The sequence below is a fragment of the Phoca vitulina genome, unplaced genomic scaffold (genome assembly GCF_004348235.1).
Source record: "Phoca vitulina isolate PV1807 unplaced genomic scaffold, GSC_HSeal_1.0 scaffold80, whole genome shotgun sequence".
Classification (NCBI taxonomy): Eukaryota; Metazoa; Chordata; class Mammalia; order Carnivora; family Phocidae; genus Phoca; species Phoca vitulina.
The window spans coordinates 293086-311431 of NW_022589783.1; the positions used below are offsets into that span (position 1 = coordinate 293086).

Here is an 18346-nt window from a genome sequence, read left to right on the forward strand (position 1 = left end):
ATAGGGAGGGAAATACATCACAGACGATGCCCAGGCAGTCCGGAGCAGGTATGGGGAGAAAAACGCTGCTGGTCATGCTGACCAGTGAGCCTGTGGTTGGGGGTGGTGCTGAGAAGACATTGACGGTAGCTGAAAGCACAATGTATGCTCCAGCAGCCTGAACCCCTGGGGACACCTGGAGATCAGGCCCCTGCAGCTGATGGGGCCCCGTGTGCTCTGAAGTGGGCGTGGGTCAGTTGTGTGGCCTGGGAGCAGCTCAGATGCTAAAGAGACAAGCTTGATGAGGAAACAATCTCCCCCATGGGGACATCCACTCCGAGGCCCTTTCCTCTTCCAACTTCTCTTGGCTCCTTCCAGGAGGGCAGTGATGGTTTTGGGGAATGGGTTTATGCCACCTGTGTAGGGCTCTGGTCCAGGCTACGTCAGTCCCTTTTACATTTGCCACTTCAAGCTCTGGGTTCTGAAAAGATTCTCCATGCAGACTCTTTATCCCAGCATTATCTGGAATAAATACTTAGTAGCATCTCTCAAGTGCCAGACCCTGTGTTGGGCACTAAGGATATGTCTCTAACCAGAAAAACAAAGGGACTCTCATCCCTGAAGAGTTCTGTGGACTTCAGAGCCTGCCTCATGCCCCTTAGAAGGATCACCCCAGCTTTTACTTCACTCTCTCCTTACTGAGGCACCCTTAGAATCTCCCAAGTTTTCATTAGTATAAACAAGAAGGCCGTCAATATCTTGGTGCAGAACTCCGGAACCAGAAATTTGCCTACATCCTGGGCAGTTGGAAATCCCATGGACAGCTGGTGTGGTGGGACCCAGTGCTGGGGGTGACCTCCTGTGCAGTTGGGGCCATGCCCTCGGACTTACCCACAGTCTGGCTTCAGTATCTTCACTAGGAAAATCAGCAAGTGAGACCAAACTTCTAAACACTCTTAAGCTAACATTCTGTGGTCAGGACCGTTTGTAATTCCTCCACAAAATCTGGAGTTGATGGTTTTGGAAAGGGTTTTAGTGGATAGGGTAAACGTACCCTCAGAACTGCCAAATTTTCCAGAGAACTTTCTTGCAGAAACTTCATGAGCCAGTTGGCCGGCTCAGAATATCCACATGCGGACTCACTCTGAATAGAGGGCTCACCCAGGTGATGCTGAGGGCCGTCCTCGGGTCATCCTTCAGGTCCAGAGAGCAATGGGGGAGCACAGAACTTTGGATACATACCAGGAAGACCCCCTTGGGTGGGCAAACACGGACCCAGTCTCTCCCCTCTACACCCCCATGGCTTCTCCACTGGACCCCAGACCCCAGGGCACAACCACCATAGCCAGTGCCATGGGGGCGTTAAATACTGTCAGACGACTGTCGGCAAGCAATCTGAGCCTCACCCCATGTTGGTCTGGGAGGGGCTGCGGATGGGGGAGATAGGTGTCAGCCTGCAGGTTTCTCCTCAGAACACGCAAGCCTCACAATCTCCTCTCTAGTGCTTTCCACTCGGTGCACTCCACTTGCCTCCACCTCTAGAAAAAGCTTGGGAAATTCCAGTCTCCCACAGCCTCACCATTAACTATCTCCTGAGGCTCTGTCCTCAATGGGGTGGCACCAGACCCTCAGCCCTGCACACAGATCCTCCTCAGTCTGCCCCTGCCTGCTTCTCTTGTCCCCACAGCTCACAGTTCCTTCACACTCTGGGTGTGGCTCACGCACCCACCATCATCCTGGGGGCCGCCTCAGAAGGTCCCACCGGTAGGAAGCAGCTCCTCAACCCTGAGACAGAACCCACCACAGGCCCTCTGTGCACCCATGCCCTAGACTGGCTCCCAGCCAGCATGGCGGCACGGTCTGCACTTCCCGTGTCTCATCCTGGTGATTATAAAATCCAGAGATTAAATGGCCCGGGCTTAGGCATCGAAGTCTGAGTCTCTGTGCCACCATTCCGGGAGTTAAGTGGACACCCTGGCCGCCTGGTGGGAAACTGGGCTAATGCTTCTGTGGCCTGTGGCCAGGTGACCCAAAGAGAACACTCGGCTTACTTCTCCACAGATTTTCATCCCGTGGCTGGGGGGCCTAACAGAGCACCTGGCACACATCGATACATCTTTGCTAATAAAAGAACACAACATTGTGTGACCAGGTCCAATGGGTCCCCTGTCCCTATAGGAATGGTCCCCTTTGAATCTGTCTTATAAAGCTCAGCACCACAGTCCGCTTCGAGGGCACCAACCACAGCCCCCTTGTCCTCCTTGGCAAGCCCCCTCCACCCTCCACCAGCGGCTGGGGGAACAGGCCTCCGATGCCCCTGCTGGGCCTGAATCTCCACTGCATGCATACAGGTGCTAGAGGGTCTGGATGTCCCTGTCAGATCATGGCGGCTCCCTCTTTGGGCTCATTTGTTTCCCACTTTGGTCATGCTTTCTCCCAGAACCAGGATGAGGAGTCTGCAAGGAAGGTCTTGGCAAAATACTTGCCTATAGTTTCTGTTTGAATTTACACAAACCTTGGGCGCCTGGGTGGCTCCGTCAGTCAGTGTCTGACTCTTGATCTCAGCTCAGGTCTTGATCTCGGGGTCGTGGGATCAAGCCCCGCGTTGGGCTGCATGCTGGGTGTATAGCCTACTTAAAATAATAGTAAGAATAAGAATAATTTACACAAACCTCTGTGGGTCATCCCAGGGCAGTACTTAGACAAGAATGTTAGAGATAATTGGACTAATTATAAATGTCCTTCCTATTGTTTGGCATCCAGCAGCCACCTGTAGAAAAGTCATGCAAAGTTTGGTCTACAAGAACCTCAGGGCGGATCACAGGGAAGAAAGTCATCATGGAAAACTCCTTTCATAAGTGAACGTTTCAAAATCTTCAAGAACCAATCAAGGCTCAACAGGGGGGTTTCTGAATCAGCATCTAGAGCTTCCTCCTCTGCCTCGATCCTGGAGAGGTTTGATAAGCTCTTGAGAAGGGATGTCAGCACCGGCGTCAGGCTGCACGATTCGCCCTCAGCGCCACACAGAACTTGATTCCCTACCAACTTCAGGGCAGGTGGCCTTCTCGGTCCCCTCTGTGCTCTGGCTTTCTTTGCAAGCCCACTGCCCTGAGAGCAGGTCCAAATGTCAGTCCCTTTGCTAACACTGCTTTGCCCTTCAGCAAACAGCTGCGGTTTTGATGACTATCAGTTGATCTTACTGTGGGTTTCTCCTGGCTTCCAGCAAATGCTTATCAGACTTATCAAGTACACAATACAATGTTGCCATTTATGACCCTACTCTGCCATCACACGGGGTCCGGACTTTGAGAAGTAACCTCTGCTCATCCAGGGATTTCTCACTGTGCTTTAATACTCTACTCCACGGTAATACTTGGCCCTGGAAACATGAAAGCCAGAGATTTCACTGGTTTTTTTAACCTGTTGTAAAAAGAAAAATAAAATTTCTGTCATTTTAAAAGATGATCTCAAGTTAATGAGTCTAGAAACATTGGCCAAGTCACCAAATGAGGACATGCTTTACCCATGCTTTACCTTTACCCTGGCTGTGGCCAGAAATAATGGTATATGGTCATACAGTGCCCAAAACTAGAATTACTGGACCATAAAAATAAGCCTTTGGGGCGCCTGGCTGGCTCCGTCAGTTAAGCATCCAACTCTCGATCTCAGCTCAGAGGCTGTGAGATCGAGCCCCACGTTGGGCTCTGTGCTCAGTGCAGTCTGCTTGTCCCTCTCCCTCTGCCCCTCCCCCGTTCACTCGCGCTCTCTCTCTCTCTCTGTTTCTCTCTGTCTCTAAAATAAATAAATAAAATCTTTAAAAAATAATAAGCCTTCAACAGTATATAAGGAACTCTTACAATTCAACAACAAAAAAGCCAACAATACAGTTCAAAACTGGAAAAAGGACTTAAGTAGACATTCCTCCAAATAAGACATCAGGATGGCCGGTACACATGTGGGAAGGTGCTGCACATCAGCAGTCATCAGAGAAACGTAAATCACTTGCACCCGCAAACCTCCACTTCTGACCCACTTCTCAGCCCACCCACCAGCCCTCATGAAGCGCCCACAACACCCACAGCTCTGGGTATGTCCGAGGGTGTGATGGAGCAGGACACAGCCCCTTCCCTCCAGGGCTTCAGTGTCAGGGAGAGCAAAGGCGAACCTGACCAGTGTGAGGTAGACCTGAGAGACGCGGCCCTAGCACTGCAGACGCCCAGGCATCGAGGGAGCCTGGAGGGGCCTTTAAGTGGGATTTGGAAGGGAATCAGCATGGATGAAGGCAAGCCAGAAGAGAAACTGGTGGAGCAGCAGGAGGGGTCAAGGAGGGTCAAGGAAGGTCAAAGAGGGTCTTTCTTCTCACTCTGACTGGCCTTGTTCCACCAGAGCCCTTGTTTCCCTGTCTTGGCGACCAACTCCAGCCTGAAAATTGTTTTGTGTTCTTCCCCTTGGGGGTCTTCTTTGTCTTCTCGTGATGCACCCCCCGCTGCCCATCTGCACCCCATTGTGCTTCAGGTCAAGAACACCCACATCCAGCCCCTCTCTGTGGCCTTTCTTCTGCCACCAGAATGTACTCAGAGCCACAGAGATCCACACGTCCTACATATGACAAGATGGAAGATATTTGCAAAAAGAGCCTAGTTTGGGGGATTGGAAAATAATGATCTTCATGATTTTCATGTGGCTTATTCTACAAGGAACTTCTCTAAACTTACAGTAACATAAAGATGGCTTGGAGAACGGGCAGGCGCTAACCTCTCCCACGTCCTCCATCTGCCCCTCCAGGCCTGGCTATCCCTCCCCACCTGCCCTCTGCCTGGGGCAGCCAGTGTGAGCTCCTGGCCCCCGCCTCCCCCGCCCCGCCTGCTGTAAATTCAGGGCAGGGAAAGAGAGGTGGGGTGTTGAGTCCCTGCAAGATGGCCTCAGGCTGACTGTGCCCCTCACACAAGGGCCTCCACACTCGGAAGTGACCCCTTCTCAAATGCCCCAGGGGAGGGTGCCAACAGTCCCCGGTGGGAACCTGACCTATTAAATAATGTGACCCATTCACGTAAGGTTTGCATTTTATAAACAAATTACTAGGCGTAGAATTACATGCATTAGCCAAGAGTTTGAGGAGAGAAATTTAGAGAAGAGGCCGTTTCCAGTGAGGGTCTCTTCAACATACCCTCCACATCCCCACAGCTGATGCATCTCCTTTAACTGTGATGATAACCCTGTCTGTCCCACAGACCGGAGCCGAGGACATAGGTGCTGGGTGACCCACAGTAGCTTCTGGGAGATTTGGGCGAGCAGCCCTCTCCCCTCTGCCCTGTGTGCTGTTCCTGGAGGCTCCCTTTGCCCGCGGGTCAGAACTTGCTGCCGAGAGGACGTGGGGAACAGAATGGGGGGAAGCGAGAAGGATGAAGAGGAGATGTTGGCCCTCCCCATCTTGATGTTGACACTGGACCCACACTCAGAATCTTCTCCAAGTTCCACAAAACTACCGCTCACGGAAAACCACGCAGGCAGCGCAGAAGTTACTGGCAATTTCGTAGGTGAGTTGGAGGCATTCAAGAGACATGAGTCTTGGACACGGGAAGAGTTGTTTTGGGCCCGGTGACCAGGGGTGGAGCAAAATGGGGGAGGCCAGGCCCCCCCTTGCCCTACCACCAGGCCACACAGCTTTGGGATACAGGCCCTTGTGGGGTTCTCCTGATGAGCGGGGAGCTGACAGAGGTGAACCCCAGTGGGAGTGGGGTGCATGGTGGGCAGCCAGGCCTCCAGGCAACTGGGAATGAAAGGAAAACAGGGCATTCGGGTTAGACAGACAAACTCAGTGAGTGAATGATGAATTGCTGGGGCAATCATGTGTGACACAGAGCAAACCAGAAGCCAGGAAAAACGGTCTTATTCCCAAAATAAACTTCTCTTTTCCCCTCAAAGACTAAAACATGCAAGGGCCTGCTAATGATCAAAAGGAGAGTCAGCAGACGCTCTGTCTTGGGCTCTGGACACAGGGCAAAGCCCCGGGGCAGTCTCAGGTCACTTAACCTCGGCTACCAGAGAATGTGTGTTCCCAAGAAGGAAGGCCTTAGAAAACTTGAAATTCCACTGAATCCAGATTTCCACTCTGGGTCCTTGCCCAGAGGCTCTTCAGACTCGCACAGCCAAGTTTTACATTTCCCACTAATGCACAGCTTTAAAGGACACAAACGTGAAGAGACATTTCTGGTAAGATCAGAGGCCTCCATGGAGTGTCGCTGGCACCAACCCTCCCGTGACCGCCATTAGTAACCCTAAATGGGGCGACTGGCTCGTGCTCCCGCGTGTCACAGCTGCCGTGCGAAGAGGCGGAGTTCACGCGGCAGGCATGGGCGACGGCTCAGGCTTCGCTGTGAGCCCAGGTGTGCCCAGCTCTGTCCAGCTGTGCTCACAGGGACCCGCCGGGGCAGACGGCGTCTGGGGCCAGGGAGACCCCACCGCCCCCACCCCGCTCACCACCCCGTGCGAGGGAGACCGGGACGTGAGGGCAGAGTCCAGGCACGCGAACGGAGGGTGGCCAGGGGATGCCCCCAGAGCAGGTGACAGCTGAGGGCTGAAGGCGGCAAAGGAGCCAGCCACGCCAGCACAGGTGTGTCCGGGTGTCATGCGCGAGTGTGTGCTTGTGAGTGTGTGTGTGCACGTGTGTATGTGTGTGGAAGGGCGCTCCAGGCAGAGGGAGGGAACAGCATGTGTGGGACGAGCTTGGGATGTCCCAGAAATGGGAAGAAGGCCCATGTGACAAGAGCGGGTTTTTTCTGAAGGCCTGGGAAGCGGGTCCAGACAAGGGAGCACCAAGATCCTGCTGCGGTTTAGCACGGTTACTCAAGTGTTGCCGGACACGTCTCGGGGTCCCCGCCACTCCTGCCACGGGGCTGACACCAGGCGCGGCCCCTCAGAGCGGGCTCTCCTCACACCGTTGCCGTGGCTCCCACGTTAGCAGGGACGGAGCCCAGGTCGGAGTGTCCGTCTGAGGCCTGAGCTGATCTAAACAGGCTCCCCTTGCCCTCGGACACCCCGACCGCAGCCGCCCGCACGGCCTGGAATCCGCGCGGGACACACGTCATCCTCCCTCCTCCGTCAGCACCGCCTCCCACAGGCCCCGCTTAACTGGAGAAGGTGACGACTCAGGAAGAGGTGGCAGCACAGGATGCCCCCACCGCCTCCGGGGCCCAGAGCCCCCTGCAGCACAAGGGTCCGGGCTGGGGGTAGGGGGGTGGCGGGAGAGACCAGCCTTTTATTGCCTATTTGTTGGTACCAGGCCACTCGTGAAGCCAGGTGGGCGCAGCCCGGAGGGGGCAGGCCGGCCGGCTGAGGCGCCCTGGGCCAAGGGGGTCAGCACCCCCACCCCAGCGTGTCCACTGAAGGGGGCAGCCTGTCGCCCCCGGGCAAAGCGGTCTCCGCGAGCGCTCTTAGAACAAAGCAGGCGGTTCCTGAGGCCAAGTGTGTGACCCCCGGCCCTAATGCTCCCTAAGACACGCTTCCACCGCGTGAGAAGCTGCCGAAGCCATGGCCTCCCCCAAACCGCTGTGACCAATGCGCCTGCTGCGTGGGCCCCGGAGGCCGGGGTCCCCCTCGGGACTCCCCTCCGCAGGCCTGGCCGTCCTGCTGCCGCTTCCCAGGTGTCTCCTTCCTGAAGGCCGCTACAGCTCTACGGCCCAGCGCGGGGCGCCGTCCCCGCCCTCCGCGGGCAGCCCCAGCCACGGCCCGGGAACCGCTGCTGGGACAGTGTCCGCGGTCAATCGCTCCATCTGGGCGAGGGTGTCACATCTCCCGGAAGCAGGAGAAGCGGGTGGAGTTGAAAACCAGGGGAAGCCCGAGCTTCTGTCGCGCTCACGGGTGACAGTGAAGGGTCCGCTCAACGGCATTTTGTCCTGTGCAGCCTGTGACAGCCACCCCGCGGCGTCCCGGGCTCGGGTGACCCGTGCCCGGTGAAGACAGGATGGAGCTGCCCAAGGGCTGACGGCTCCGGAGAGTCTCTGCCAGGAGACCAAGCGTCCCCGGGAAGCCACGCGGCACCAGCACTGGGCAAGGAGGAGGGGCCGCTCCAGCGGCTCACTTTGCGGACATACTGGAAGTGAACCAGGGGGCAGCACCCCTCCCCCGTGACAGCACAGCATTCCCACCCTTTGCGGGCGGCCTCCCTGCACACACTGACGCCTATTACCATGGCACCTCGAGGTTCTCGAAACAACTCTTTTTCATCCCGGGAAGTCCGTTGGCCCGCACCCTCCCTCTCCTGAGAGCAGAGCATCGTAGGAAGAAGGCATGCTGAGGCTCATCTTGCTCTGCAAGCTGCTCTCTCCTCTGACACAGACACTCTGATCCGTGGGGATAATCTCCAGGAAGTCTGAGGACGTGAGCTAAGCCCCTCGGATCACCAGTGTACCTTCAGATGAGGTGTGGGCGATGACCCCTGAAACGGGTTCCAGAGAGCAGCGTCCCGGTGGAGCTCGCACCCGGCCGTCCACCTGGGCATGTCTGGACAATGGGCATAGCTAAAACCCTGACAGTCTAGGGGCTCAGAGTACGGCAGCAGCACCGGTTGCCCACCGGCCCGTCATTAATCTTGACAAAGTCCCCGGTCCTCCACTTCAGAAGCGTGGCCCAGGCCCCTGCCCCATGGCTCTCCCTTCTCCCTGAGACCACTCTCCCGAGGAGAGAGGAAGGGCCCCAAAGCCACTTTCGGCTGCCTCCCTACCCTCTTGCCCTCTGCCCCAACTGCCCCTGGGGACTTACCCTTGTGAGCTGTTTCATGCCGCTCCAGCCATGGCAGGGACCCAGGCCCCCAGGAATGCTGCCCAACCCCCCTCCCAGTGCCCTGCCTCCCAGATGCAAGCTTCCTCATTTCAAATGTGTCTGTCCAACCCTTCCTGGCACCCTCCCTTTCCCCAGAGAGCATGCAGCCCCTTCTCCTTTCCAAGGCTGAACATTTCATGGTTGAGAACATGGTGGCAGAGTTCGAGGTTCTAGCTGCTCTAAACCTCTCTTCCTTATTTGTAGAAAGGAGGTAATAATCACTCTCTCCAGTAAGATTTAGGACCACAGGCAAGAATGCATGTAAACTGCATAACATAGCCTCATACGCAGAGTTCCCGTTTCGTTTAGCTATTAACATTTCCTCTTTCCCCAGCTTGTTCGGACTTTCAGCCTCCCACCTTCCTTCCACTTCTGGCTGAGGCCTCGGCCCTGACCAACCATCTTGAAGAGCGGCCAGGGCTTGCTTGCTTGCATCTGGATTCCCCCTCACTGCTACAATAATCCATCCTGCACTGACCTTCTCATTGCTAAAACCAGCAACTGCTCTTCAGTCTCTGCCAGGCCAGCTCCCTAAGCTACTGTAACAGTGAATTCCATGTGGACCGGGCCAGCCACAGGTCCCAAATATATGGTCAAACACTCTTCTAGATGTTTCTGAAGGTGTTTTTTGCATGGGATTAACATTTAAATCAATGGGCTTTGGTAAAGAGATTGCCCTCCCTGATGTGAGTGGTCCTCACCCAAACAGTCAAGGTCTTCATGAAGAGAAATGGACTGAGGTCCCAGGAAGACAGAATTCAGGCAGCAGATGGCCTTCGACCTCAGACTGCAGCATTGGCTCTCCGCTGGTCTGCAGGCCGCCCACCATCCTGCTGCCTGGCAAATTTTGGTATTCCATAGATGTTTGTCATGCAAACGAGTACATTCCCAGGAACACAGAAGGTGTAGTGGGTATTGCTAACTCCTCCAACAAGTGCTTGTCTAGGGCCCACCACGTATGGAGGGCAGAGGTATGTAGGTGTAAAGACAAGCATTTTGCTGGAGCTCAGGAGGGGAAATCAGTGGGAGCAAGAGGTGCTCTTGCCCAGAGCGGGGAAACAAAGAGTCCAGCAGAGCCTCCCCAAGAGGGCCAGACCATGCTGTGGGCCAAGAGAGTGTGGTAGACCGAGAAGGGGCTCTGAACCCAGACAGATCTAGACAGGAACCCTGGCCTCCTGCTTATAGGACTTTTCAATCTGGGCAAGTGGCTTCACCTTCTGAGTTACAGCAAATGGGGTAACCCTACCCCATAGGAATGGCAAGGATCAAGCAGAGGGCACCAGTGCGTGGCATATGGTGGGGCCTGCTGAAGGTTAATTCAGCGTCCCCTGCCATGGCCTCTCGAGCTTTAACACAGAGAAGCTACAGAAGAAAAGATAAAGCCCGTTCGGTGATAAAATTCTAGTTCTAAACTCATGAAAGAACAACAGTCACCACCTTTAAATGTGTACAAAATAAATGTCCTGTGGCTTGAAGGAAATGATTGGCCTGTCTAGGGACTGACCTGCAAATGTCCAAGCTACTTAGGGACCCACCTGCCTCAGCCTACTCAGGCGGCTAGGACAGAACACCAAAGTGCTGGGCAGACACCACAGACAGAGGGGCTTGTGAACAACAGAAACGTATTTCCCACAGATCCGAGGCAGGAAGGCCAAGATCAAGGTGCTGGCGGATTGCGTGTCTGGTGAGAACCTGCCTCCTGGGTTCAGGGATGGTACCTTCTTGCTGTGTCTGCACATGGAGGAAGGGTGAGGGGGCTCTCTGGGGTCTGTTTTATAAGGCACTAATTCCATCATGAGAGCTCCACCTTCATGACCTGATCCCCTCCCAAGGGCCCCACCTCCCAACACCATCACCTTGGGGTTAGGATGTCAGCATATGCATATGAATTTTTTAGGGGGAGGACATAAACATTCAGTCTATAGCACCATCAAATGTGTGGGGCTGTTAAAGAGAAGGTTTAGAGCCAGCCTGTATTAACAGGGAAATGTTTAAGTTGCAGCATTAAGTGTAAAAACAAATCAGTTCGCATAATTATATACAGAGTGCAATCCTGAGATGCCCAGAGTTACTGCAGGAAACACAGTCAGCTATAAGCCACATGCCAAACTACGAATGCAAACATTGTCAGGAAATCAGTCTACATGTAGCATTTTCTCTTCTTTCGGCCATTCTAAACCTTCCATATTTCAAGATCATGAATTATTTTTATAATGGAAAAACAAATATAAAACCATTTAAAAAAATAAGTTGCAATTATAAAGAAAAAAATCAAGTGAGTAAAGAAGTCTTGTTATATAATGAAATGGTGGGTTTCTCATCATGGAGGATTCAAGGAAAGTGAGTTGGGGATTTTGTAGAAGAGATTCACCAGTTGACTAGCAGGGTGCCTTCCAATGCTAATATTCTGAAATTTTAATACATTTTATTTTCCATTATCAGAAGAATCTTCAATGCTTAAAACAATACTACTGTATGAATTAGAAATACCAGTTGTGGGCCATGAAAAAATTAACTAGGGACATCATTTTTAATATTATGTTGTTAAGCTTTCATTAATCTAAGATATAAATGCCTTTACTTTGCAATTTCTCTTCCGGAAGCTAATTTTAATTTCCTCCCATTATGAAAGTGAGCATTTGCCTGTGGAGAGAGCTTAGGTCTGTTATCAACTGACAAGAAAGACTTCATCTCAGAACTGTGATGTACTCAAGATAAGAGTTTTGCTGCCATTTTTAAAAAAGAATTTTCAATTATTGTTAGCAGGAGAGAACACATTTAAAAACATTAACAACAAAGTTACCAACCTTTTGCATTTTCTCTTTCAGATCTGTACATTGTTGTCTTTGTTCTAAACGAGACATCACCTCCCCATTCCAAATTTCACTTCTTTGTTCCTGTACCACTATGTCTTCAGAATATGTTCTCCAGCATTTTAGGCTATAAGTGAAGAAACCAGTGTAATAGATTAGTCTGACTCAAGAAAATGAACCAACTCCCTGAACTAGGTTCCCTGAAACACCACCATCTCTGATAGATTAGTGGGTAATATGAGGGAAAAGTCATGGGGCGGGGGGGGGGGGGGGGTCCTGGGTTTGAGGACTTTTAATTTATTACTTTTAATTTATTATTTACACATAGTATTATATATGCATGTGTATATATGCCTTATATGTTATTTTCGCTACTTTATTACTCTATTTCCTTTTGGAAATTCACACTCCACATTAACCTATAACAATCTCTGAGAAGTCCTGCAATATAATAAGCTCTTTAACTATCTTTAGCCCAGTATTTTTTTTAATTTTTTTATTGTTATGTTAATCCCCATACATTACATCATTAGTTTTAGATATAGTGTTCCATGATTCATTGTTTGTGCATAACACCCAGTGCTCCATGCAGAACGTGCCCTCCTCAATACCCATCACCAGGCTAACCCATCCTCCCAACCCCCTCCCCTCTAGAACCCTCAGTTTGTTTTTCAGAGTCCATCGTCTCTCATGGTTCTTCTCCCCCTCCTATTTCCCCCCCCCCCATTCTTCCCCTCCTGCTACATTCTTCTTCTTTTTTTCTTTCTTAACATATATTGCATTATTTGTTTCAGAGGTACAGATCTGAGATTCAACAGTCTTGCACAATTCACAGCTTTAGCCCAGTATTTTAAAAACGCACTGTATTTCACTGAATCTAAGAAGCCATTGCTTGAAAACATATGACTGTTTGTGTACTAAGTAAGGATAAATAGTCACTGCTAAGTAAATTACAACATGCATGGAATTATAGGACACATCATGACTTTTAAAGCATTATGATATTCAAATTAGCATCTTAGAATGTATGAAATATGCTCAATTACCATGTATATCAGTTATCTATTGCTGCAAAGTGTATCATATCACAAGTGGCATAAAGTGATCAATTTATTTGCTCATACTTCTTTGTGTCAGTAGTTGGGTTTGGCTCAGCTGGTGGTTCCCTTGCTCTCTATCCTGGGCCCTTCTCATAGCTGCAAACAATGGGGTCTCTGGAGCTCAGATCTCACCAAGTTCAGAGGCTTAACACACATGTTCCATGGAAACTCTAGAGGAACTGGGCCTTAGAAGTAAAGATTACAAGCCAGTGCTAAGGGATTTGTCCCAGAACTACGGGAAAAATATAATAAGTCTGTCATAACAAACTGTGAGGCCAAGCCTCATAAGTTCATGATCCACCTTCCCCAGAACATAGTTCCATACTCTTCAGGGGAAGTTAGAAGCCAGAATCTTTATGACATTATTTATCACAATATCCAGTGTACAACCAAAAGTTCCTGAAGAAATAGGAAAATGTGATTCTTAGTTAAGAGAAAAATCAGTCAATAGAAGGAAACCCACCAATGACCCAGAGTTCCAATTAGTAAAACGGGCTTTAAAATAAAAAATGTGTTTAAGATTCTACAGGAAAGAGGTAGATATAATAAGTAGGAGATTTAGAAATTTAAGGAAAGGATATTCTAGATGTGAAAAATATAATATCTAAAATCAAAACTTTATTGATTGGGATCAACATCTATTTGAACACATCAAAACACAGTATTTGTGAACTTGAAAACAGGCCAATAGAAATCATACCGATTGAAACACATAGAGAAAAGGTATTTAAAAATGAACTAACTGAACATAATAATAAAAAAAATGAACAGAACTCAAAAGACCTGAGGACAATATCACATGATCCATCCACAGACTTACAGTTGAGTCCCAGAAAGAGAGACAGAGAAAGAAACAGGAAGACACACAGACAGAGACAGTGAGAAACAGAGAGAAACAGACAGAGGTGGGGGAGAGGGAGAGGAGATGGTGCATTTAAACATATTGAAAGATTTTGGGGCGCCTGGGTGGCTCAGTCATTAAGCGTCTGCCTTCGGCTCAGGTCATGATCCCAGGGTCCTGGGATCGAGTCCCACATCGGGCTCCCTGCTCCGCGGGAAGCCTGCTTCTCCCTCTCCCACTCCTGCTGCTTCTGTTCCCTCTCTCACTGTGTCTCTCTCTGTCAAATAAATAAAATCTTTAAAAAAATAAAAATAAATAAAATATTGAAAGATTTTGTTGAAAAGATAAGAATATTCAATGACCCTTGTTAGAGATGGTGAGGCAGACTGTATTCAGGGCCATTTGATAGATAATAGGCACAAGGTCAATGAGATTTTGCAAAAACGGAAAGAGATTGGGCTGAACACAGCATGAATGTGGGCAGGTAGGAATTTATAGCCAAAGAGCAGGCAGGTTGGCAGGTGCAAAATCACTAAGAGGAATGGGGGCGCCTGGGTGGCTCAGTTGGTGAAGCGTCTGCCTTTGGCTGGGGTCATGATCCCAGAGTCCTGGGATTGAGCCCCAAGTCAGGCTCTCTGCTCAGGGGGAGTCTTTTTCTCCCTCTCCCACTCCCTCTGCCACTTGTGTGAGCTCTCTCTCTCTCTCTCTCAAATTAATAAATAAAATCTTAAAATAATAAAAATAAAAAACACTAAGAGGAAGCATCAGGGTTGAGGGGTTCTGGCTGAGCTGACCTGACAGGATTCCTGCTGAGGGACTTCACCTGGGGGAAGGTGGGGAATGAGGAACCCAATTAGATTCAGATTTGGGTGGGTTGGTTCTGGCAAACTGACTTACCAGGGTTCTTGCTAAAAATGGATTTTATAAGAAAGAGCACAGGTCAGGAACCTAAGTTTGGACAAGCAAAGAATCTTTGTCAAAATAATGTCCAAAATATGTCCAGATTTGAACAAATGTAGCAATCCCAAGATCAGGGAAACCAGGCAAGAATGAGTCAATAAAAAATAAAACACCTACTCATATCATAGTCAAACTGCTAAAATAAAAGGCAAAGAAAAACAAAATCTTACAATTAACCAGAGGAAAAAAAGACATTACATAGAGGGAAACAATGATCAGAATGACCAATTGCTTTCTATCAGAAACAGCAAAGGCCAAAAGATCATGGAATAACAGCTTTAAAGTGCTAAAAGAAAAAAAATCTCAATCTAGAATTTTATATAGAGAAAAACACCTTCCAAAAATGAAAGGATCTCAAAGATGGGCTCGGATACACCATTTCTACCTCCGCAAGTTACACGCTGTAAGGTGGCCGCAGAGTGCGCCCCGGCGGAGGGAGGGAGGGGGCCACGCAGGAAGGGGGAGCAGAGCTGCCTCCCAGAGAGAACCCCACCACCCATGACACGCAGAGCGGTGCCTGTGAGCCCACATCCGCCAGGCCGAGAGGGGCCACCACACCCTGTCTGGTCGCAGAAGTAGTTCCAAGTAACAGTGGTGCCAAGTATCTTTTGGAAAAGCCCGATTCACTTAAAGACACCAAAGAAATGTAATCATACTTCCGTTATGAAAATAACATAAATCAGTCTGCAGATCTTTGAATAGTGTCCAAAGCTCAGATTCAAATTATATTCAAACTATACAGGGTGGTTCACCCCCAAATCAGTGTCCACAGCTGGGCTCCTCACCTTGGGTGACACTACCTTCCCATCAGCAAGTGCTTCCAAAATGTCTGGAGGAAGTAAGAGCCGAACAACACAGAAAAGGAAAGAAAGAGGAAGCCCAAGAGCACCCTCACACTGCCCCGCGCTGTGCTGCGTGGGGTGGTCGTCAAGACCCAGGACGGTCGCAGTCGCGACTCCGACACCGGTTCCCTCAGACGCTGCTGTGGAGGCCCGGCGCCTGGCGCTGGAGGTGCCCAGAGGAAACGGCCGCCCTAACACCCCTGCCCCGCTGGGCACAGCCTGCGTAGGCACCAGCCCTCCCCCATGACGCCTGCGCTTCAGGTGGGGACCGGGGAGTTAGTGGCGGGAATCGGCCTGCGCGTTTTGGGCCCCCCACCCAGGTGTCCTTGGGAGGTGGCTCTGCGGCTTTGGCCGGGCAAGTCTGGCGTCCCCAGGCTCGACCTCCTCCTACACCAAACGCTCACCCCAGGACCACCCCACACGACAGGACGCCTGACACAGGGACACGGGGACCCCAGCGGGAATGCGGGGTCACACCGACAACAGCCACCTCTGGGCGGTGCTGTCACACGATCATCGATGCTTCTTGGTCCCCGGTGTCCTAGGCTCCCGGAACTGTGCAAATGTGCTGAAATCAAAAGGCAATTTTTCACAGAGTAACTGTTAGGAGTCTCACACGGAAGTCATCTAGAAATTCAAGCTTTCCTCTCAGGAAAAACAGCTCCATTTTAACCCAAAAGTAGAGTATTTTATTATTTTAATTTAGGGAAAAATCTGGATTCCTTATAAAATGCTAATTCTTACACCAAACACTGAGGTGCTTCCAGGCGGCCGAGGGAAGTTTAATGACAGAATGTCCGCTCACACGTCACAGACACTCATTTCTGATTTTTCCCTGGTTTTCTTGTTGTAACGTTTGGTGACGGGGTGTCTGCAGGAAAGTCGGTACCAGCTGGGCATTTGAAGGACCAGTATCACAGGCCAGCTGCCAACCCCACTCAACTCTGTCATTCACTCACTGAGCGCCCGTTCTCCGCCTGACCCCGTTCCAGGTGCGCACGAGATGGACAACGAGCCAGAGCAGCTGCAGGCTCGTGCGCGCTGGGGCTGGGGAGGGTGATGAGGGGCTGAGGGGCAGGCTGGCCGGCAGTGCTCACGGGGGGGGTCGGCATGTGCCCCTGCCCCATACGAGGCAACCAGAGATGCCTTGAAAGGACAATTTTATTTCTGACTTTTGCCCTATTTCTGGGTTGGTGTTTGTTGTTCTGTTGCTGTGGAAACACTCAAACTCTGGATTTCTTTTGACTAATAAGTAGATTTCTTATGCGTGACCATGAGCAGAACACACTAATAGATTTGGTCTTTTATTTTTTCAAGTTGAATAGCCACACTTACCCATAATTTAATCATGTACTTAACATTTGTTCAGAACTGACACTGAGTAAGGTTTACATTTATTTAGTTCTCATCATGTACCAGGAATTGTGCTAAACACTTCACCACACTTACCCATAATTTAATCATGTACTTAACATTTGTTCAGAACTGACACTGAGTAAGGCTTACATTTATTTAGTTCTCATCATGCACCCGATTCCATGAGGGAGGTGCCTCATTACCCAATTCCTCAAGGGATCCCAGTTACGGACAGGGACACGGAGCACGGGGAGGCTGAGGCCTTGCCCACCCTGCACGACCAGACTCCGGCAGAGCGTGGCTGGAGCCCAGCCGTGCCTGAGTGCAGACCACACTCTCATCCCGTGCTGGCGAGACGCTGTGTCGTGCCCTTCGTTTTCAGACCAACAGGATGTTGGAGCAAGACAGAAAACAGGCCGAAACTATCGATGTTACCAAAGCCCTAAGTGCAGTTTCCCATGTAGCATCCAGTAGAAACACATGCAGTCACATCTGAGGAAGCATTTCGTCCACTGACATCAGGGAGAAAGAAACATGGGGGGGCGGAGAGGGGTTCGTTGCAGCCCCTGGTGGGATGCCCTGTGACGAGCAGCTCTTACCAGGCTCCAGAACGAACCCAAAACTCTGGGTCCTTCCCAACAGCCAGTCTTGAGTAAGATGCACACACACTCGTGCACACGAATGTCCACCTATATAAATCCATACAAAAGGATGGGGTGCCCGGGGGGGCTCAGACGGTCAAACGTCTGCCTTCGGCTCAGGTCATGATCTCGGGTCCTGGGATCGAGTCCCGCATCGGGCTCCCTGCTTAGCGGAGAGCCTGCTTCTCTCTCTACCCACCGTTCCCCCTGCTCGTGCTCTCTCTCTCTCCCTCTCCCTCTGCCAAATAAATAAACAAATCTATACGAAAGGAAACACTATGAAGGTCACCAGAACCAAGCAGGGTTCAAACATGAGAAAAGCAGTCGAACTCTGGAAGAGAAGACAAAGCTGTCTAGATGGAGAGCCTGCTAAATGGCAGATTATCGAGAAGACTCTTGTTCATAGAAACTAGAGGAGTTTCGTGGTCCCCACATTGGAGCACACGGAGCATCCAGCTCTGGCCACGAGCAGGAGACAAGGATTTCAGAAAAGCCCCAACGGCACAGGCGTGCACATGCACACACACGTCTGCTCCCCGGAGCAGGGGCGTGGGGACTGGCCGTGCAGTGGCCGTGGCCGCCGTGGCTCCATCAGCTGCGCAGGTCTGGCGTGGGAAGGCCACGTCCGCTCCTCGCATCAAACTGCCCAGGGGCCTGCAGGCTCATTGCTTCACTGTTTCCTCAGCCAACTCACAGTCGGGACTGATGTGAGTGTGGCCTCTTTGAGGACTCAGAGTGTCCAAGACACAAGACTCTGCAGGGAAAGGACTCGAGGGGCTGCACTGGCCTGACACGCTGCCAGGGCTGAATTCAAGCACGAGCCTCGCCCGTCCTGGCCCACTGTTCATTCCCATAAATTCCAGTTGATCTTACTCTGTCGTAAACAAAACTCTTCCTGGAGAAATTGCTTGGTTTGTTAGGACAAAGCCAGTCTGCCTTTATTTTAAGACCCATCAATTATGCAAGCACCACACTTGGAGGCTAAGCATCTGTC

General features: G+C 50.9%; 1 protein-coding gene across 2 annotated transcripts in view; it reads right to left on the reverse strand.

Moving 5' to 3' along the window:
• Positions 1-2731: 2731 nt before the first annotated feature.
• WDR60 (WD repeat domain 60) overlaps positions 2732-18346 on the reverse strand; it is an 88013-nt gene continuing 72398 nt past the window's right edge. The window contains exons 25-26 of one of the 2 annotated variants that reach the window (XM_032394322.1): positions 11607-11739; positions 2732-3399 (exon numbers count right to left, since the gene is read on the reverse strand). In XM_032394322.1, coding sequence (XP_032250213.1) covers positions 3328-3399; positions 11607-11739 — 205 coding nt within the window. In that variant the 3' untranslated portion in view covers positions 2732-3327. Of the gene's footprint in view, positions 3400-11321; positions 11740-18346 lie in introns of those variants that run through there. The other variant, XM_032394323.1, reaches the window with a different exon arrangement.